Raw genomic sequence first — 23,267 nt, forward strand, 5'->3', positions numbered from 1 at the left:
AATATAGCTTTGGAGGCCAGGACTACATCTATTTATACCTTATCCAATTTGCTGATTCTTAGTTTATGCAAGCCATTTGAGTTTGATCTCATAAATACAACTGCTAACTTTCTAAGAACTTAGTGATTCTTACAACTACTTAATATGTTAAAAAATACATTTGTTAGTTAACGTACTAATTTGCTGACAAGTGATGGCATTTTTCAAAATTGGAACCGATCTGATACAAGACATCTAAAAATTTAGATAAATGACATCCTTCTACTGATCATGTCAAATTTATGCCAGTAACTTTTGCCTTTACTAAATAAAACGAACCTATAGAGCTGTGTAATCATATTTGGGCTGAAAACTAAAATTATAGTTAATTTGGGATTGGAAAAACTAGGCTACTCCAAGATCTTAAACTCGATCTGCTAGTACAAAACCTTCTAAATTTCTAAAAGACAATCATATAAATCTGTCTAGGAATGGATAATACAAAAAGCTCCTGATCTGACAAAAATGCCTCAGAGTATTCTACACCTAAAATTCTTACCTCCTGTTTTCTGATTATAGATTAAATGTTTTGGAGTGAACAAGATACAGAGTAATTTTCAGATCACAACCCTCCCCATTTCTTCCCTGTTTATGCTCAAACACTCACCATTTCCATAACAAGCATGTTCTGAATTGCTCAGAGAAGATACAAAGCAAACATTTATAATAATCCTTATTTTACAGGTAGGAACACCAAGACAGAGAAAAAAAATTCATTGGTTCCAACATTACCTCTTATTAGAACTATGACTGGGTCCTTCATTTACTGGGTCCCACTGAGCAGTTGCCCCACTGCCTCCTTAATAATTTGGTTTTAGGGTTTATGTGTAAACACCAAACAGCTGGGCTTCCTGTTGGGTGTTCAGGATCTGACACCAAATTAAAGGGGACCCAAGTGCTGCACAAAGACTGAACAGGAATCAGTGGTTCTAACAAACGAATTGCTGTTGGCAGATTTCAGTGGAGGTGAACTATCTCCCTTAAGCTGAATGCAGTGTGGAAGTAAGGCAGGAACTGGAGTTATTGGCTAACTGGGAGAATCTTCCCAGCAGAGAGCATAAGGAAGGAGAGAACAGAATGAAATTTCCCAAGAGAGAAACCAGAACCTCTGAGTGCAGCTTCAATCTGAGACCCCTTCATATTCCTGCTCCTCTTGCAGACAGGTGGAAAGATTTTTGGTACCCACATGTACAGTCTCAAAGTCATTGCAAATTTAATTTACACTCCCTTAAGTGGAATGCAGTCTTAGCATAAATCAAGCTCCTTTGCACAAATCCCTGCTCTCTAGTGCATGTTGTTTGATTCTTTGTGCAGCACTAAATATTTCTAGAGCTCTGACTAGAATATCAGAAAGCTTAATTTATTAGTTTCTCTTGTATTTTGCTCACCATAAAATAATAGATCCCTTTTCTACTTTCCATCAGCTTCATCTGTTAATGTTTTTTCTCAGACTCTTCCCCCATAACATTCTCTTCTCTTTTTTGCATGTATTTCTCATCTACTTTCATTATTTTATCAATCACAACAAAATACTAATTCTAATTGTCTTACTACCCATGATTTTTCCATTCTCTTTGACTCAGAGGTCTGAATTATAAGTGTATTTTGTTAGCAGAATTGGACAAAAATCTCTTTACTTATGAAGTAAGGATTGCTTTCAGAAGTTTAGGACATTGCCAGTAGCTCTGGACATAATCTGAAGAAGCTGACAGAGAACAGAGGCTGATACTGGTGCTGTACCTCCTCTGGTTCCCTGGCTTGGGGATTTAAGAGAACGCTTCATGCAATTTTGTCTATGACTTGTACATATCTTCTTAGCACTGGGAGATGGGACAATCCTGCAATGAGTGCAGACAACCTCGATTCAGGAGTGGATGTTGGCCACCTTGCATTATTCTGCTATAATGTCAAAAGGCTGAAAACTCAGGTGTTTTGACCTCAGAGCTTCTCAAATGGGGAATCTTCCAGTATGTCTTACTTCATATTTTCCTCACTGTAGCCAGTATAAGGGAGGTGACTGAGTATAATTTAAAAGACCCAGTCAGGGATTTATCACTCAACTTGCTTTAACACTGACAGGTTTAAAACAGCCTCAGCTGTTCCTGAAATAAACACTCCTTGATGTGAAATAACTGTGGCATAACTGAGCTAACTGGATTTTCTGTAGCATTGTTGATGTATGCTAACTTGGAGGAAGATGAAGAATGCAAGAGTTCCTTTCACATTTGCCCCTCCTCAAAAAAAACAAAACAACACACTGTTTTTAAAACAACATTACAGAGCTTTATTCTTTAAATCAAAAAATTCTTAGTCCATCTAATACTTTGGCCACTGCTTCTTTCCTTCAGGTGTCAGCACACCTTAACCTAAATCACTAGGTCTCTTATACTTTATGGTGCTACTGGAATGGAAATGTAGGTTCTAGTAGGTAAACATTCATTAACTACTTACCAGCAATCCTCAAAAAGGGCATCTTTTGGAAAGCTTTTATGACTTATCTTCAGAGGTCACAAAGAAAAAGAAAATTTAAAAAACAAACGAACCCCCCCCCACCCCAGAATAAAAGGAAAAGGAAGCAAGACCTGCCAGAATTAGATGTCAGAAACAGCAGCTGTCTCTAAAGATTTCCTTGCTTAGATGCCCAGTTACACAGCTGTTTTGACTGGCTACAATAGCATTTTTCTCTTCCTATTTTATGATCTCTTGCCCTGATTAAGGGGGAACTCTTGGAATGGAGATTCTCCTGAAAATCCCGGGAATCCCACATTTGAAATGGCAGTTCTGACAAGTGTTCCAAGCAGTAAGACACATTGCTAGGTGCTTCTTGGAAAGCAAGCACACAGGGGAGCAGAAAAAAAAATACTTGGGCACAAGTAAAATGGGCACAAAGAATGCAAGTCCGGAATCAGTTTTTCTGAGTGGACTCTACATATTGTACTCCAAAGAACTTTGTTTATAACACCCAGCACAGATTGTCAAAACCCTCCCAAGATCCTGGACAGATGTTCTGATAAGAAACCTGTGACTCTTTTCCTGGCTGTACTTATCACTGCCCAAGCTGGTGCCTGGAATCAGGCACCCCTGCCCAGGATTTGCTTATGCTGTGGATTCTCTATCAAGTTATACTTCATTAGCAGAAATACAAGTTGCTTTTATTCACACTCTAAGCAAAAGTGGAGTGAAACCTATCTATTTATTTACATTTAATTAAAGATTTTAGGGTTTTAGATATCAAGAAGTCTGCCTCTCTGTTTCACTGCTTCCACAGGTAACAGCTATATTGTTATTTAACTGAATTGATGTATACATAATAAGAGTTAAACTCACCTCATACTTTCTAAATAGGAACATTCTTGAATATATGCCACAAACACATGTTCACTACCCTTTTAATGCCTTACTTGTTATTAGCCTCACAAAGCAACAGAAAGAGATCAGCTGCTTAATTTAGGAGGATGCTCTCTACCACTGTCTTGTATCCAACTGGGAATTAATCACAGAAACAGTCAAAAATATAGCATTTCTTATTAAACAGGAGAAACTACAGAAGCCAAACCACTACAGTTCTTAGCTGATCATAAAGCTTCAGGGATCCAAAGGGAATTGTATGCAACTTTTTCATATTACTAGAAGGGTTGTTCTGATGGGCCTGATGTTCCCAGCATGTTTCCACAATTTAAGTAGTACAGAAACATTTTTCAGTTTTCCTCTCTGAAGTTCGCACAGGTTTGTCCTGTCTTGGAACTTATGCAACTATCTCACCCATCTCTGACTTGGCAAGACAAGTGCTTAAGTTAATTCTGAAGGACGAATATCTAGTAAGAGATTGTACAGGGACCAACAATGGGCCTGGAATTAGACTCCTCAGGCTTTAGTCCCTGCAGTCATGCAGGGCAGATCACACAGTCCTGCAGTTTCTTTAAAATGCACTTATTTTCATTAAACATGTCAGGGTCCTCCAGGGAAAAGGACTTCTTTGATTTGATTTGTTTGTACTGTTATGGACCTAAGAGAAGACAACAGAGATGAACTTTCTATTTTGCCCAAACAGTCCATAGCAAACAAAGGGTGACAGAGAAAGGAAGGAGACAAGGAAGGTCATGACCATTTTTTCTGGATGGGCAATGAAACACTAACAAATTGAATCCCTGAGACATATCCTGTAGGTTCATATCAGAACCAGGAGTTTACTCTGCAGTTCACCTCTGGAGCAGGGCTCCAACCACAATGCCATTCCTCCTGGCAAATACAGCTTTCTGTGAAGCAAAATATTCCTGGATTTCTTAGATCTGTAAAAGCAGCAAGAGACACTTTATAGCATAGAGCTGAGTTACAGGAAGAGAGATCCACTGTAACATCTCTTCTATATCCCAGTGCCTGTTGCACACAATGTGTTTGACAACTTCACTAGGTATCACCAGTCTCCAGGACAAAGGCTCTTTTCAACACTCCATTTCTCTGTGTAGGTCTCAAAAGAGTTAGCCTGCCCTGGTAAGAAACAGAATTTCCTCTGCTATGACTCCACTGTCTCAGTGAATAACACAGATCACTACATCCAATTTAAATTCACCAACTGTTGCTTTTCCTATCCAACCACTTTTTTTGCACCCTCAAGATAACCTCTTCAAAAAGAAATCGAAAATAAAGTTGGAACTGCTAAAGTTGCAGGAAGCCAGCTGTTTGCTTATCTAGAATCACAAAACAATTTAGATTGAAAGACATCTCTGAAGGTCATCTAATATAACTCCCTACCTAAAAACAAGGCTAACTTCAAAAGTAAATCAGTCTGCCCAAGGTCTTCATTGGTCAAGTTTTAAAATCTCCAAGGACAGAGATTCTGCACCCTCTCTGGACATTGTTCAGTGTTCAAGTAAGAACAAGCCAATGATACTTCCAAGTATACTTCCTTCCAGTGAAGGAGAGCATGGTATCATTATGGCACTGTGGGGCTAAACAGACAGTGATGGGGCCATGAGACCATAAAGGCATTGTGGGGAGAAGCCAGTACATGGCTTCACAAAACAGCTTTCACTGCTAGTGATGCCAGCAGGGCAAGTCCTGCTGCAGTGCAGCATCCATTCCTGCTGCCCACAGCATGAGATATGTAAAATCCTTTTTCCTGCAGTGACTTGGCTTTGTTTCTGTGTATCTGGTGTAGGCGAGGAGTTCTGCACCTGCACGAAAGCCGTGGGATCCATGACCTTGGCTTGCCTCGCTGGCAGCTTTCCCTCTGCCTCTTGGTGGTGGTAATCATTCTTTTCTTTAGTCTGTGGAAAGGCGTGAAGACTTCGGGAAAGGTAGAGCTAATATTGTCCTTCTATCTCAGCTACATTCTTTGTCTCCTTTAAAAAGTCCCCTAATTTTAGAAAGCAAGAAAGTAAATGACTGATTCTGAGGGATCCTCAGGGACCAAACCATGTGAGAGACCTTCACATATGTACAATGAAAATACACAATCCCAATTCAGCCTTTATTTTATTTGCAAGCTTTGCTTGTGTGATGTTACAAGTGGAGATTTTATTAGCATATTATTTTCAATTCAACAAAAATCTCTGAACTGTGAAAAGTGGTCACATCCAGAAAATATTTTTAAATACTCAAAATTGTCTTAAATGTGCATCCTATTCTTAGCCAAATGTACTAATACTTCAATGGCATTGAATGCTTTGGTTTTATTATATAAAATGCCATGTCAAGAGAAAGACTTGGTCAAAGTCACTTGAAGTTGCTTTTTGACATCCCTCAAAAACCACCTCAAGAGAAATTCTAGGGTTGGATACATCTGAGAGCTTTTTGTACATTTTCATGACAGTATCACCTAATATGATGACTGCACTTTTTTAGTAAATGATACAGAGCTGAGCAGCTCATTGGCAGTCTAACACGTGTTGGTAATGTTTTCTGTTTGTCAAAACTGCCTCCTACTGGCATCTGTAAACTTATATCTGAAAAGACTCATGATACATAACAGCATTTTCCCCCAAGATGTCCTGTAAAGAGCTTCTCCATCAAACTGAATGGCCAAACCAAGAAAATGCCAGCTGTGCTTATCACACATTCTTAAATCTTCTGTAAGAGCTCATCAGTCTTTGGGATTTCTGTTGTCTGCAGGTTGTTTGGATAACAGCCACTTTGCCTTATGTTGTATTATTTGTCTTACTAATACATGGAATAACCCTCCCTGGTGCATACAATGGAATAAATGCATACCTGCACATAGATTTCAGAAGATTAAAAGAAGCCACAGTAAGTGTACTTTTCTGCTCTCATTCCTTTATTATTAAACCTGCTGCCTTGTTATTAAAACTGAAAATATTACAGCTAACTTCTGAACTTGTATAGCCACACTTCTGCTTCTGCATAAGCATTAGTCCACTGTCTCTGACAGTCTAACTTTCCCACTCTCTCCATAACAGCACTATCTCACACTAAACCCAAACAGTTCAGGTCACAAAACACTTGTCTGAAGGCAGTTATAGGTGTGGCAAACCCTTTAAAAAGTCCATGTTTTGACTGTGCACCCAGTAAATTACAGTGTTCTTTATACAAGAAAATGGAGTCATGCAAAAACTTATTTCTCAAAAGGCTAAGAATTCCCTCAAGAAGAAAACCTTGCTATTTTAATCACTAGCTTAATATTAACCTGGTAAACAAAAATTCTGGCCTACGCAAATCTTGCTAAACATATAAAGTCAGGACTAACTCACCTGTTAAACCATGGTCCTTCATACAAAGGAGATTTGCAATAGTATGGTGTTCTTATCCTGTTATTGAAAGTAATCTACATTTCACTGTATCACTTAACAACATAAATATATCCATACCAATTTACTTTGTGGAGTAACTTGGAACTAAGACTTATTTCGTACATTTTAAGACAAGATCTACAAGTATAGTCACTAACTCATGAATTTACTGGCATTTCAGACCTACAAAAAACAAAGATCTGGTGATTACAGAGAGATTTTACCTGTACTATTCTAAAAAGATCATAAATCATTTATAAGACAGTGATATCTCGATGGATGGGTCACAAGACCATTCAAATGGTTATAAAACTGAAAAGCAATGACATCATTCTCCTAGAAGTAAATGCATCATCTTGAAAATTTGCAGAAGGGTCTGCAGTCTGTCCATAGTTGCACTGTACCTTTCCTGTGAATCCTATCTTGATTTTTCCAGAATAATTAAAAAAGACCTTGAGAGTTAAGAACACAGAGCTATTTTAAATACTTTTAGCAGAACAATACTTCCCTGGCTTTTTAATACTAAATTTGAAAACTGACATTTCTTCAATAACAGAAGTTTTCACCAGAACCCAGACCCCATCTCACTCTATTTTGGAATAGTGAAACCAAACTTCAAATATGGGACTTTCATCACAAGGCAGTAGCCACCCCAGTAGTTCATGCATTTAAATACGAAGATGCAAGGATGAACAAAGGAGGTGATTAAATTTTTCTTACATATTTTAAGTGCTGTTTGGAAAAAAGCATCACAAGTTCAACTAGATGTCTATGGGGCTGTGCCTGCTTGCACCAGCTCAGGATCTAGGCCCCCATGACCATAGCTGCCCTCTGCTTCTGGAAGGATATTCTGTCCACTGCTCTTTCATAGCTTATTATTTCTGCAGCTGCTATTTAAGTGACCCTAAAGTTACTTGTTGCTAAGACGAAATTTTTCAGACAACAACAACAAAAAATTGCTCTAGAATAGTGAAAGACTAAAGAGCAGTTATACAGAGAAGTTTCACTAATTGCTTTGCCATGTCAGCCTTTCCCCTCTTGGAGACTGGGATACCTGCTGCTGCAATAGTCCTGTTTGTTTAATCTTAGTTCTCAGGCTCCAAAGAATAGAATCCCATTTCAGTTCTATGTCAGTGCATCCCTGGATCTGATTTATGATTTTTTTTTCTTCCAAATGAAAACAAAGAAACATTGTAAGTCACAAAGAGTAATGACATACAGAGGCCTCTGCCAATGCTCTTCTAGAAGACCTTAGAGCACCCAGATCAATGTCCAGGTGTGCCTCATTTTAGGGAGCCACATCCTGCACAGCACTGAGCAAGCCCCAAGACACCTCAGTTCTCAGGGATATTGAGTCCACAATTGGGTCTCTATAAAAAGGAGAAAGAAATTCAGCTGAGGATCTTTTAACTAGACCAATGACTACATATATTCCTTGCTGAAAGCCCAAGAGCTACGAAGTCACAATGCTCATCTGCACTGCACAAATGGATATGTTAAATATCTGTGTAAAACAAAACCTGTGTTCTGCTAAAGGCATCAGTGTTAATTAGGGACTTAAGTCAGACGTGGAGGTGACACTCACTCTTTCATTCACCTTAGCAAATATCCTGAAGATTATATAAACACCTGGTGCTGCACACAATGTTTCCTCTCCTCACAGTACAGTAACTTTTTAAATCCACATGCACAAGAAAGAATACGCACAAAAGTTAAATGACAAACACTGAAGAAAGCTGGAAAGACTGATGGCTGCCTCCTGTAAAATGCCTTTTTTTTTTTCATTTTTCATGCGTATAAAAGCAATATCCTACCATAAAATATATTAGACTATGCATCAATCAGATTCAGCTGCAGTGAAAGAGAACATGAGCATCAACAGCAGAACCAGCCCCACTGTCTGCTTCACATCCTGCTTCGGTAGAACAAAAGGAAGGTTTTGCATTTAATCTTAGTTGTAAAGGAATTTATGGTTTCTGCTCTTTGTAACCTTCACCTTGATCTTCTCAATTTGTTTCCTAATCAGCTACTAAGAGCCAAGACTCTTACTCAACAGACACAGTGCATAAGTCCTTTGGGAGGCAGCAAGTGCTCATGTCTTACTTCAATCGATAGGACTTAAGCACATGCTTAAGGGTGCTTGAATAATAAGAAAGGGGAAGCACAATGAATGCAATTGCACTGGCAAGACACAAAAGAGCTAGAGAACCACAAAAACAAGAGCTTTATGGTGGCACCATGCAGACCTAGTTATGGTTTAAACAAAATCCATGTTAAAATTGTTCAGGAATTTCGTTAACAACAAGGGTTATCTGAAGTTTTTAAAAAACAAGAAAAAATATAAAGGTTTTGCACCCCTCCTTCTGCATTCTTATCCACAGAAACACTTTTAAGAGACCACAACCCTATTAGACATCAACCTTTGTGCAAAAATAGGATATTAAGATGTAACAGGTATATAAAAAGAATGAGCAAGGAATTGGTGTTACAGGACTGTCTTGCTATTATTGAAAGAAATCCATGATACCTAGAAGTCCTGTATGAACTGCAATTTCTTCTGCAACTCCTCCAGCTAAGTGAAAAAGCTGACAGATAACCTGCCTGGTTCTGTTCACAGCACATCAACTGTGCTTCAGTGTCTGATTCAAGAAAGCATCATATAAAGTCACACAAAGAAACCTCTACTATGGGAAAGAAAATGTCCTGTAACTCTTGACCCATCAACTATTTTTAGTTTTCTGACTGTACATTCCAAACTAACTTGGAACAAGGACTATTGGAAGTGTATTTCTGTCACCCAGGAGAAAAAACATGTAATCATTTCAGTAGTCAGTAAAATCTCAGAGGTACCACTGTCCACCCCACAGGTAGCAGGGTGCACAGAGCAAGAACTTGCCAGAGGTTAAGCCATTCCAGACTATGACCATGCTCCATGTGGCACCTCACTGGGGCTGGAGGCTCTTACACTCCCACAAGCATGAATGCCAATTGTTTTCCAAAAGCCAGTTGCTCTGTACTCCTCTTGCTTTTCTCCTGATGTATCCCTGTGGACTGAACTGACACTGACCATGTTGGTGTTGTTATGCAGGTGTGGATTGATGCAGCTACTCAGATATTTTACTCCTTAGGAGCTGGGTTTGGTGTTTTAATTGCATTTGCCAGTTACAATAAGTTTGACAACAACTGCTACAGGTAAGAGCCTATTCTTTCATTACAACTGCAAAATTATACTGTTTTATTCTGACTGCAGCTGGAATAAGTACTGAGCTATCTTTATCTTCAGTCATTTGTTAATGACAGTGAGTTTTGCATAGGCATAGCAACCAACCCAAATCTTGTAACACTGTCTTCCTTACTGAAATTTTAGTAACAGGGACCTGCCAAGATATCTGCTGCACTGCAAAAACAGAATGGGATTAGGTCTGGACTTTAGACAGCTGTGTAAACTGTGCTGGTGTTTGCCTTTCAAAAGTACCATTAAGTACAACAGTGAGCACAGGGTGAAACCTCATTGGTCCAGGAACTAATAGCAGAAAGATTCCAGTTTCCAGAAGTGTTTCTGTGCTTTGGGATTATATTTCTGATATTTCATGTTGAGTTCCAATTTAGGAATGCACTTTAAAATCAAGACAGTTGGTAAGTGCTTTGCTGAATCACCGCCATGGAAATTCAAACAGAACTGCTCTGCACCTTCTGAGAAATTCCAACATTTAGACGTTTTGCTAACATTCCATTTTGGAATGAAAACAAGCATCACTTAAAATTTTCCTGTGAAACATAAATTCAAGAAGTACACGTATTATAAATACATTGTGAACTGAAGGATGGAAAGGAAAAAGAAAAGTTAAAGACAATCCCTATCTAGTCCTTAAAGTGTTTTTGTTTTTTTTTTTCCTCACTGGGCTGTTCCTCTTTCCACAATTAGGGATGCTTTGCTGACTAGTACCATTAACTGTGTCACAAGCTTCATCTCGGGATTCGCAATTTTCTCCATATTGGGGTACATGGCTCATGAGCACAAAGTTAAAATTGAGGATGTAGCTACTGAAGGTAGGAAGTTAATTTCATACTAATTTTACCCCTTTATTTTCCCACCATTTTTTTCACAAGTGTGTTTATATTAATATTAGTTCAAATTAACTTGCTTGGAACTACAACTCTGTCTTTAAATGCCTTGTTGAAATGTAAACTCTAAATGGCTTTGATTTATCTCACCACTACTGAACTGAGGTTCCCCAAAATCTTGGCCCCCCACAAGTGTTGCCTGTCCAACAAACAGGCCTTTGACTGGTTTTGGTGGTTCTGGTAAGCTCAGCTCTCTTGTCCTTTCACTGGTAACTCTCATCACACCCAACAGTTCTCCTGCCAGACAGTGGAGTCCACACCACGTGGTTCCTTCTCCCCCACATTGCTGAAAAATAGCCAGTAAGGTTGCGAATCCCATACAAGGTTGTTTGAAGTAGAAAGAATGGCATTTTTTTTTTTATTATTACCAAACTGTCATGAGTAAATAATTAAAGTATTTTGGATATATTTTTGGTGAAATGCAAATTTTGTTTTAACACCTACTCAGAGTATAAGGGGAAGTGAAATAAAAGTCAACTTACTCATAATTTATCTTACTAAAATGAGCACTTTTGTTACAATAAGAAACATCATTTAATAATACTTTTTTTTTTCCTGTTTTCTATTCCAGGAGCTGGTTTAGTTTTCATCCTTTACCCAGAGGCAATTTCAACTCTTTCAGGATCTACATTTTGGGCTGTGGTGTTCTTCATAATGCTCCTTACTCTTGGCATCGACAGTTCTGTGAGTAATTTTTCCTTCTAGCCTTGGCATTTTTCTTTTACTGTTATATTCCTTAAGTGGAGAGGTATCAACCTTAAGCAGGGGATTACATTTCAAATAAACATTCTGTACATTCCCTGAATCTGTTTTCACAGTCACAGGCAACATAGCAATAGCATTGCTCCCAGTATTATATTTAAAGACTCACAATCATTAAGAGATTTAGGAAAATATCTCATCTTTTACAAGCCAGAAAATATTTACTCACTGCTACTTTTTTTACAGTGGGGCTGTTCATCAACAATTATTACTGTTTAAAGGTATAACCCAACAACACTACTATGAACTATTACTGCTATGAACCTGCAATAAGGTTTTGGAACCCTGCTTGCAAAACACAGTAAGACATTGAGTAAAGTGGTTTCTAGAAGGGATTTTTATATGTGCTGAAGTCCATCCATCTGCTCAAGACACACAATGTCTGAAGGTAGTCCCATTTTTTTCTACAAACAATGATACAGAATTTCCTGTAAATATAACCACAATTTAAAAATCCCACCAAAATATTTCATAGTGATTTCATTTTACTACAGTCTTGCTGTAAAATGTCCAGTCAAACAAGTGTATTTGCTCTTTCCATAATGTGCTAAGTTTTACTACACCATGATATCCAGGATCATAGAGACTTCGTCCCACAAAATATTCGAAGCCCCCAAACAACTGTTGTTCTGCTTTGTTCTTGCTAAAGAGGCATCAAGACATCCTGTTATATTTATCTTAAAGGTTGATTAATTTCTGGGAATACCAAATAGGGTCTTTAAGGAATAGTGAACCATGAACAAACATTCATCCTCTTTAGTAGGGTAGGGGTTTCTTACTATTCCAAAGCATAGAAGTCTCTTTTGTAGTTCTGAATGTACAGAGTTGATCTGGGAATTTCTTACTGGAAATGGCAAAACAGAGTGTTCCCATTGCTTACAACCTCAGGAAAATTCATTCATTTTCAAGGACAAGAAAGGGAAAGAATGAGTTGACAAGGAGAAGAGCAAAACTGAGAAAAATGAGGTTGGAGCAGGAAACTTTGATATTCATTACCAAATAGCTGCATGAGATCTTGTGGAGTGAGGGCTGAGCTCTAAAGGTCAGATTCAAGTCTAAATGTTTCCAAAATGTTTGGATTTTTGGATTCCAGCTCAGGTTCAATGAAGTTTGAACTTTATAGACTAAGATCTGAATCCTTATACAAAAGTTAGAGGGAAGATTATATCTGGGTTTGTAGCTTGGCCATTTTTCCACTGTAAGCAAAAATGGAGGATGGAAATGAAGAGTTTAGCACAGTGAAAGAGCAAGAATGACCAGTAGGAAAAGGACAGAATTAAGGAGAAAAAAAATGCTCAGAAGTGTTTAGATCCAAAACTGTTAATGTTGCAACAGCAGTAAATTTAAGACAATGTAAAGAAACATTTGAGTGGCAAAGACACAGCTTGAAATTGCAGAACACGCTTTTCCTACAAGTGGAGAAAGGTCTTTCTTGTGGAGCTAATTAAATACTGTGAACTAATGAACTGTGGCCAAGTTTATCTCTTTCTTTCTAAAAGAGGAGGGATTTGTCATCATTTCCCAAGGAAAACTCAGGTCATGCCATACTATTTATGGTGATCTTCTCAACTCTCCCCCCACATCTGACTGATGAAGTCCCTGAAGGGAAAATTAAAATTTTTAAAGCTAAAAATCAAATAACCCCAAAGCTAGGGAAGAATAATTATACATGACTACTTTTATTCATGCACATAAGCCTCCACTGGCACAGAAATACAAAAAAATTGAATGGTCTGTACAAAAATGGAACTGTCAAAATGCAAAAGAAAGAGAAATCTGACCATGCAAATTTAAACAAGCAGCAGTGAAAAGGGCAGAAAGCAGAACATATATTTGCAAACATTTTTTGAAGTAGGCATCTAGCTTGTTATAGGGAATTAACAAGGGGAGTAAATAGTGATACATTAAGAAATGGCCCTTTGCCAAAATAGTTCAAGCTGTCTCTTTCCATTCTCAACTTCTCCAAGACCAATTAAGTGCCAACACAGTAGCAACTTCTGAAGAGATCAAACATTAACCCATCTTAACTGCAGGTCACCCACTGATGCCCCCTAAGACACTAGGAAATAAAAACCTACACAATGTTTTGGGGCATTTTACTTGTAAACATTAGTTACCTTTAAAGAAAAATTGGGTCCACTGCCCCCAGCTCCATGGCTCTAGGTAGGAATTATTCAGATTCTAAACAAACAATTCTCTGCTGCTGATTTCAACCAGAGCTGCTGGTTTCATCAAATTCTTACAGGAAAGGGACAGGCTATGTCAGCACCTACTAACCAGCTATTGTATTGCACCAAGCACTCCAGGTCTTGCCATGGTCTTCTAGTATCACAAAAGTAATGGAATTCAGCCTCTCCAAAATATTAAATGAATTTATTTATTATGACAAAAGACTGAAATTAATTTTCATAGCTTCTTGGTGAGTGGGGGCAGAATGTTTTCATTAATGGAAAGAAATTAAAATTCATAACCACATACATAACCCAGCAATTTCAGTGAAAATTTGGAAAGTACTTTTCCTATGTTGCAAAACAAGGGCTAATGTTCACCATTAACTTCTAGAAAACAAAGTCAAATTCTTTCACGTTGTCAACAAAAAAACATTACATCAAGTTTCCTATGTAGTAATTCCTCCAAGTGTGTAAAGATTTTCATCAAACTGGAATTGGTTAAATGGCTAAAGTGAATCTTTCTTCAGCACACTTCCTCTAGATGCTTCTTGTGCTTGTCTTTTTATAAGAAATATCTTAAGGAGTTTAGTTACTTAATCTACCAGCTTTTTCTCCAATGTATATTGAAATGTATATTATTTTTCCCAAAGTACTTATTGTCCTGAGTCAGCAAAGAGTCTGCACAGGATATGTCTGTGGAGGCAACAACCATCACACTTGAGTGCCCTGACACTCTCCTGTGTGAAGAAGAGAGTTAGAAAATTAGGCCTCATAACAGCAGTGATTTGCAGCTGAAATGTCAGAAAGCATAGAGGGGTTGGGTATTAATGATACCAGCTGCTTTACATTCTTTGTCTGTATTTACAACAGTCAGCAGGGTTTAACCAGAGCTCTTGCCTTCCCTCCCTCAGATGGGGGGAATGGAAGCTGTCATCACTGGCTTGGCAGATGATTTCCACATTCTGAAGCAGCACAGGAAGCTCTTCACCTTTGGTGTTTCTTTTGGCACTTTCCTACTTGCCCTTTTTTGCATCACCAATGTAAGTACAACAAAAGTTGCCATCAACATCCTACCTTAAAAATGCAATTAACCCTATCAGGTAGAATTATGGATAGGTTCAGGTGACTATTTTTGTTATAAATGTTAGTTCTTTAACTTAAGGTCAGAACAGCACTTTTAATCTCGTGTATATATATATATATGAAGCTTCTCTGGTTTTTGGCACAAGATCACTAGCTATCAACCAAACCAACTCTTTGTTTCAAAGAGTTGACTGTGCTACGATTGGTTTGGTTTGATTCTGTGTGGTTTGTTTTGTGTTTGTTTGGGGTTTTTTGTTTGGTTTGGTTTTGCTTTGAACTAAGAATTTCAAGTGACCCTACCCTTCATCATCTGGCTGCTGTCTTCTTGAAGCAAGTAAGAAGCACTCCTTGTTAAAGGAGTGTAGAATAATGATCTTCTCTCACCCACATGTTTCTTAATGTTCCTTCATGTACCTAGATCTTATCTCTTACTCTAAACACCATAAAAAAAACCATGCAGATAACTTATCCTGAACATCTAGTAACTGTGTTTATCACTGCCATCACCCTGAATGATTTGCCTCATCTGGCTTTTGACAACTAATTAAGGAATGAGAATCACAGCATTCTAGGTTGGAGAGAACTTTCCTTTATTTGAGCAAAAAAAGAAAGACCTGTAAGCAAAGATGCCAAAAGTGTTAGAAAACAACTAAAACTTGAGGTAGCCTCTGTGAAAGCAGATGTGCTGAACCTCTCTCCATCCCTAGAAGTGGTTTCCAAATCTATTACTAAGACTACTCAAATGGTATAAGTTCATAAATATCAAAGTTCTTCTCACACTAAAAGAATACCCCAATATTTTTACTCTAGTTTCCTCAAACTGAAAAACATTTAAGACACTAAAAGTAGATATATCATGCAAAATACCTATCCTTTTAATACCAAGCTACCTCTATTAATACCTAAAAACTGAACATGCTCCTTCTTTATCTAAGTTTCAACTGAAATAAAATTTCCTGAAGTATGAGATCAGAAGAAATTCAGTGTTAAAAGCCTGACCAGGTGCCAGTGGGTGCAATTCCTCTGCCTTCAAGTGAACTAAAGCAGTTCAAGATAACAACCTAGCTCCAGCTTTTAAGCTGTTAAGATTTAAGTTCATCCCTCCAGCTGGAATTCACAAAACTGCCCAGACTTGTCCAAATGTATTAGTACACATAACTGAGGAACAGCATTTCTAAAGAGTACAAAATAAAAAGAATAACCGGTGTGAGACCATCACATGAAATTCACGTTTGATTTTGCCCTCTGAAATGTTAAGGCTGTATATTCAAAAGCAGCTGTTTCTGAAACAAATATGCTTCTTACAAAGTCATATTTGTCATTCACTTTACCAAGTTTGATAGCAAAGACATTCATTTGGAGCAGGTGTAGAGCAAAAACAAGAGGTCAAACTCAAATGTCATTCAATGAGCAACATTTTCTTTCTAACACAACAACCAGAGTTCATTCAGCTTCCGGACAAGTCCCCACAGAATTAAAAACCTAGACAAGGCCTAAGTACTGGTCTCTCTTTTTTTGTAAATATGCACAGCTGCTTCAGAAAAACATCTTTTTATAAGAAAAAAAAAAAAAAGGAAAGTGATTGCAAAGATTAAAATCACCTACAAATCTAAATAGTGCAAGTGTTAATTATACCATTAGGGTAAAAACACGTAAAATGATTCCTTTGTTCCTCCCCTTCTGAACAGACATAGTCAGATTAAGTTGGGTTATAAAAGAAGATTTTAACAAAAATTTACTGCAACTACAAACATTTCAGTTGTTTCCAAGTGACAAAGAACATCCTGAAACACTTTACCCAGGTTCATTTCAAAACAAGTAAACATAGCATGGTCTTCCATTCCTTGTTAGCCCAAACTCAGAAAAAAGAGCAAAATACATCAATGACACAAATACACAGCACATTGTAAAAGAAGGCAAAAAGTGGTCTAAGACTGCAGATTCACTGGACTACAGAACAAATGACCAGGAACAAACTGACTGATAATGGCTTGTGGAAACTTGTAGGGGTCCATTCCTGCCATAAATTTAGGAAGTTCTACATTAACTGCTCTAGACAAGCCCTGCCCAACAAGCTGCTGAATATTTCCCCAAACAGCCAGTGCCTTCAGCTCCCACTGAACAGTAGTGCCAAGAGAACTCATTAATCAGGCTAAGCTAAGGCTTCTGTTTCCCAATTAAGTGAGGACATGGATGAAAAGAAGCCTCTTTAGGAGAGTTGCAAGTCTGATTCCACTATTTTGCATGCAAATATGAACTCCTGTCTGCAGCAACAGATCCATATTAAAATACTTGGGTTAAGATAATGTTTCAAGTAAAGCAGATTTCTATTAAGTTGATACTAAACTACCAGGATTATTCTATCTGTAACTTCGTTTTGTTGCATCTCTGAACTCCCCCATGCCAGGGTGGAATTTATGTTCTCACACTTCTGGACACATTTGCAGCTGGGACTTCAATATTGTTTGCTGTTCTTATGGAGGCAATCGGAGTTTCCTGGTTTTATGGTAAGCACTCCATTTTGCATGTGCTAAATAAACCTCTTCTAAAATTCCAAGTGCTCGTGACAGACTTACACATTGTTTTAAGGGAAAACAGCATAGCCTTGTACACTTGAAACCAAGACAAGTCAGGTTTCATGGAGTGATTTTCACCTGATTCATGAACAGTAGGAATGCAGACTTTGAGTGGGACAAGCTTTGAAACTCTGCACAGAGCCAAAGAAATTTGTCTTGTGAAAGAGATTGTGATGGGATGGAGAAGTTACTACTTCTGACAGTATTTAACAGCTCTTAATATTGCTGATGACTTGCAGTAGCAGGTTTATTCCTGGTACTTTCAAAACAAGTAGATTAACCCAAAGACAGAATCACCTGTTCCCCCTTTTCTTCTTGCCTTCAAGTCTGTATGGAACTTGCTGCCCTGATTCCCAGCAAGATTGTTCTTCCCCTGAAAGTCATCTTCATTTCTATTCAGACGTAGTGTTTATAATGAATGTATGATTCAGAAGGTTCTTAGACCTCATGATTCTCACTGCCATTTGCCTCCCTCAGTCACTTATTTATCCATCCATTTTGCCTCACCATGTTCTTCTAATCAAACAAACTTTATCTTGCAGCTAAAAATTATTGAAGAGTGAATGAGGTGAAAGAATGGCATTAATGTATAAAACTGTTCTATCTACTAAAGAAAGAGTTTCTAGCTTTAATGTACTAATTGTGTCACCCAACATCAGCATGGAGCTAGCAGTACACATGCTGTTGTCTCTCAGAATAGTAGAGGCACTGTATTTCACAGACAACTGTCTTTAATCCCCATAAAAGAGCTGAATGCAGAAGGGTGTTCATAGCTTAGCTTGGAAGCAGAGGCTTCCTCAGTTATGAAGGGCAAATTATTTTCTGCTACTATTAAAACAGGATTTACTGCACTTTACAATAGCTAAGCTTTGTATGTGGTTCACAAACTAAACCAAGGTTAGTCAAATTTTATTTTACACCCTCTGTCTATCATTCTTTCCTTTCTCCCTCTTGCCTCCCTGTGATGAGGAAAATATCTATTCGTTTTTCTTAGGCACTGACAGATGTTTTTACTGACACAGCATGACCTGTTGCTTTATAAAGAACTTATTACAGCCCCAAGTGCTATTTAAACTGATTAAATCTGGCATGATCTTGTCCACCTCTTTTTTCTGATAGACCCCAGTTGCCTTAATGACCCAGCTGAATATTAAGCCAGCCTGAAGGCAAGCATTGACATTTTGGCACAGACTAAAAACATGGAAATTTAGTTCAAATTTTACCTATGACTACTTACTATGAAGTTTCTCCTTGCAAAGGCCAACTGTGACTGTAAGAGAAGGGAGAACTAGTTTGTTCTGCTATGCAGATGTACTTTAGTTATGTCTGCGAGCTTGTTCCCAATTTTCCTCATGTGCAACCCTGATACTATTTTTCTAATGAATATCCTAACAAAAAAAAAAAAAAAGCCAGACACCTCTCCCACTGGAACAAAACTGCTCTTTGGTTTCAGTTGCAGGAAAATCTTTACTCAATCAGACCTTACTGTGAACACCCACACCCCCCTGAACAATGAGAACAAGCTCAGTATGAGCTCTCAATGATATTCATCCTCATCTGCAACCTCATTGTTTTCAGTTACTTAAATGTTTTAAAAAAAAAAAAATTTCCCTCAGACTGAAATTTCAGACCAAAAGCTGAATTTATTTGGAAAAAAATAACCAAAACACCAAAACCCAGAAAAAACCCAACCAACAAACAAAGCAACCACCCCAGCTGAAGGTCAGCTGTTTGGTTTTGCAGAAAGGAAAGAACTTAACCATGCTCTGGCTGCTGATACTCACCTCTGCCCACAGATTGTTTTGTGTGGATGGGTGGCTGGCATGAGAGAGTATGAACATGCACATTTCCACAAAATGAAAAAACAGATGGGGCAAACCAACTTAGAAAGCTTACTGCACTGCCTCGGGGGGATATGTTTGCTACAGTTCTGCTTGCTTTTACATCAGCACAGTTGGCTTTTACACTAGCACATTCTTTGGGAATGGCACTGGTATGGCTTACTTCCTTCCTGCCACCAGACCAGGTAAATCATATGTATAGCATTAAAGGCAGTATTACTAATTTTTTACTTTCCAAATTAAAAAAAATAAATAATTCCAAACACATAAAAGAATACTATATATGACATAGCTAAACAAGACAGGAGGGGAAAACAACCCATACAAAGATTGCTTGCAGAGATCCAAACAACTGTTGGAGCTATGCCCTAATTCTTGGAAACATGCCCACAAATTATTTCAGCTACAGACACTAAGCACTTTCACCTCAGGGCCAGGACCTGCTCAAGGGCTTCTGTGCAAGTGAGTGGTTCTGAAGCCACTGGCTGAGCCTGTATGGCAGAATAACTTACCAAGTTCTACCTGGCAGCAGGTGCAGGACTTACTGGTAACATGTAGGCTTTCATTCTATCTGAGCTCTGATCTCTGCATCAGGTAAAAGATTGTCCCAATGTGAGGAGGCTAACTTGCCTTTATAGCCATAGAAATCTACTTTTCATTCTCTTCCTAATCTGTTGCTTTTTTGTATGTTGATTTAATTCCCTTGACAACAAAATATTATGTACAAATTTTCTGTGCCATTTAATAGACCACGACATAACAGAATGGTGACAATTCTCAGGCAGCTGCAGTGTTTATTAGTTCATAAATTACACTGAAAGTCTCTTTGGGTTCAGTGTGTTTAACCAGGACCTCCCAATAAATTTTAAGTATCTTTTACTTAGTTTTCCTTGGAAAAGAAAGGAGATTATTTCCATATTCCCCACCAGGTCTCCAGCAAGTAATCTGGAGTGTTGTTTGTGGTCACATCAGTTTGTTCCTGTAACTAAACATCACCCACAGTTTTTGTTTATCACATAGAATCACAAAATAACCCGAGTAAATACTTTCAAGAAGTGTAAAAAAACAAACCCTACAGGTACCATCATCTGTAGCTATAACTATGCTCTGCTTTACTGATTCTTAGAACAGTTATTTGAAGACCTGTAGTACTGAAAATCCTGGTGTTGGACAGGGCAGTCTGAGAGCATGACCTCCCTGTCCCCCATTTTCAGCAGAAATCAAACACCAAGCACTGTTTGAGCTCTGCTTGCATCTGTCTGGAAACACACGAATAAAGTTTTTTTAGATATCTAGTCCTTGTCTTTGACCTTCTACACAGTGATAAATTTCAGTCAGTATTCATAGCAATAGAAATTCAGTCACTTTAAAGTTCACAAAAAGGCACTGCAAATAGAATCAGATTAAATTTAAAGAGCATTTGCAGATCCTCTTGGCTACTTCTCTTCACCTGTACGTAATATTTGGGCTGGAAAATCAAAGAGACATTTACACTCAGATGTCCAGACCCTGTAAATATTTTGCATCCTTGTTGCATGTAAAGGATTAACTCGAGCTGTCCCAGTTATTTACATTAAATAAATTGTACTGAACTAATCCACATGAAGAGAAACAATCATTATGGAAAATTATACATCCTCTCTAAAAAGGAAATATTCATGGCAAAAAGCTGCATTTCTACTGTTTACCTAATGGGGTTCAGGGTTGAAAGTAAACTTCTCAAACACATAAAGTATAATAAATTATAAACAAGTAGTCTGACATGACAGAATGCACTAGAGATCTCTGTGAGCCAGCATCTCTGAGGTGTAAAATCAGAGATTGTTTTGTTCTTAAAGAAAACAGAGAAGGATACTTTCTTCTCCATTTTATATCAGTGATAATCATCCCATTCTAAAATGATGTAGTTTTGTGCATAGTTACACTGAACAGAAGAAACATTGCCCTAGTTCCTTGGAAAAGTGATAAAGTATGAAACTCTATTTGTAATAGATATAATGAAAGTTCTGTGATATTCAGTGAAACACCAAAAAGTTAGTATGCCATTAAGTGGAACATCTCCTTTGATAAATTAAGAATCATATGGATCTACCTCATTATCAGTAAGCAGTTTGTGTGAGTGAGGGTCTAGATTTTCCTTCAGTGTACTCATAATAGCATGGAGTAATTAGGTTACAATAGTCCACAACTATTAAAAAAATTTTGTCCCATTTACAGTTTAAATTCTAGATATTTGTCAAATGCCTCTTTTCGATGGTAATGCTTGTCTGCAACAGGCCTGAAGTGCCTTTAAAGGCATTTAAGTCTTGGACACAGTGATGTCAAAGACTCATCTAGTCACTGAAAGGACATGAATTTCATATATCTTCTAATTTGGAAGTCATACTTGTCTGCTTTCTGAAAAAGAATATGTTTTGGGTGTGCCAGCATCTCGTCAGTTTAGATTTACATCAGTCCCATGTTCACATCCATTCTAGGTGTGGACAGATTCAGTGAAGATATCCAACAAATGATGGGCTTCAAACCAGGCCTCTACTGGAGATTGTGCTGGAAATTTGTTAGCCCTGCTTTTTTATTGGTAAGTGTTGAGAATTATTTCATCATGGAAAGAATACTAATGGTTTGCTTCCCAGAATATACAATAGATACCAAGAGCAGGATACCCATTGCTGTGCCAGATATTGTCGGGAGGAACAGAAGACACTCCAATTTAATTCTTTTCAGTTGCATTGGTCATATTTTGTATAATACATTTCAGTTATGAAAGAGAAGCTAATTGTGGCTATGGTCTTCTTCTGCTCCTTCATTTTAACGTGATTTTAAGAAAGTAGCTTTTCTTAGGGAACATGGAACGCTTATGCAGACACATCCCTGTCCCCCAAATTCCTACACATATTAAACACAAACCATTCTACTGGGAAAATAAACTAGCCAGGGATAAGAGATTGTGTTAGCAAGAATGTATTTTTCTTTGGAGAATACGAAGATCCCCAAATTGTGGAATGGCACCTTAGAAAAACTAATATGTGACTGCACCCAGTAATTAGCTCTGTGAAACACTGAAGAGACATATTAAATATACCTTGTAAGCTATCTGTTGTGAATCACAAGTTCTTAATTTCATTTGGGAAAAAAAAAATAAATCCCAAAGTGTGAATTTGGTTGCTTTGTGTAAGGGTTAGATTCAGCACTAAACTACAGTTTTATATTGGAATCTTTTCCTATGCATATTTTTAAATGAAAGGTCAGGATAATAACATGGAAATTTGACCTCAGTATGATTTTGGGAAACTATTAATTGCATTAAAGCTGTGCATTCTTAAAGCAGTACTGGTATTGAAAACATACACTGGGCAGGCTTTTATGCCAGGTCTGCCTTTTTTTTAAATATTAAAGCTTATGACCCCAATTCATCCGTAAGCACCTCCCCAGCATATATTAATTATCCTTTTAAAGACAGCTGTACAAAGAAACTTGTATGGAACTATATTATCCTGCAGCACTTCAAGAAGGCTGACTTAAGTAGAAAGGAAAAATGCTGCAGCAAGCATTCTTGGGTTTTGCACACAAGGATACACTTAAAAATTTGAATTTTATGAAGAGAGTTGTAGCAATTTATCTGGAGAATGTTGGGATGTCTGTCAGCCTAACCTTCAGGTAGCTTAAGATTTCTTGGTGAAATGGCCTAAACACCTTCCTAGCAAAGCCTATAAAGGTACTGCATTATCTGCAGTAGATAATGCATCTTTCAGCCATCACAATGTACACTTGTTTTTTGCCAGTGTAAGTGCTCAAAGCTCTTTCCCCATACTGTCTGCAGCTATGTACATAAACCCAAGAAAAAATTTCTGAATGGAATTAGTATTTTTCTAAGCAGATTTCACACTATCAGCTTCCTTTAACCCACACCATTGGTCTCCTTGT

General features: G+C 37.8%; 1 protein-coding gene across 1 annotated transcript in view; it reads left to right on the top strand.

Annotated features, from left to right (window-relative positions):
• The window catches only part of SLC6A2 (solute carrier family 6 member 2), a 49,589-nt gene that overhangs the window by 21,148 nt on the left and 5,174 nt on the right, over nt 1-23,267 (top strand). Inside the window, exons 4-11 of the mRNA XM_029965558.1 lie at nt 5,198-5,336; nt 6,151-6,285; nt 9,874-9,977; nt 10,711-10,835; nt 11,482-11,594; nt 14,755-14,883; nt 17,334-17,433; nt 21,821-21,921. Of these exons, the coding sequence (XP_029821418.1) occupies nt 5,198-5,336; nt 6,151-6,285; nt 9,874-9,977; nt 10,711-10,835; nt 11,482-11,594; nt 14,755-14,883; nt 17,334-17,433; nt 21,821-21,921 (946 nt within the window). The remainder of the gene's footprint in view (nt 1-5,197; nt 5,337-6,150; nt 6,286-9,873; nt 9,978-10,710; nt 10,836-11,481; nt 11,595-14,754; nt 14,884-17,333; nt 17,434-21,820; nt 21,922-23,267) is intronic.

This window comes from Manacus vitellinus, unplaced genomic scaffold (genome assembly GCF_001715985.3).
Source record: "Manacus vitellinus isolate BGI_N305 unplaced genomic scaffold, ASM171598v3 scaffold_10_pilon, whole genome shotgun sequence".
NCBI classification, from domain to species: Eukaryota; Metazoa; Chordata; class Aves; order Passeriformes; family Pipridae; genus Manacus; species Manacus vitellinus.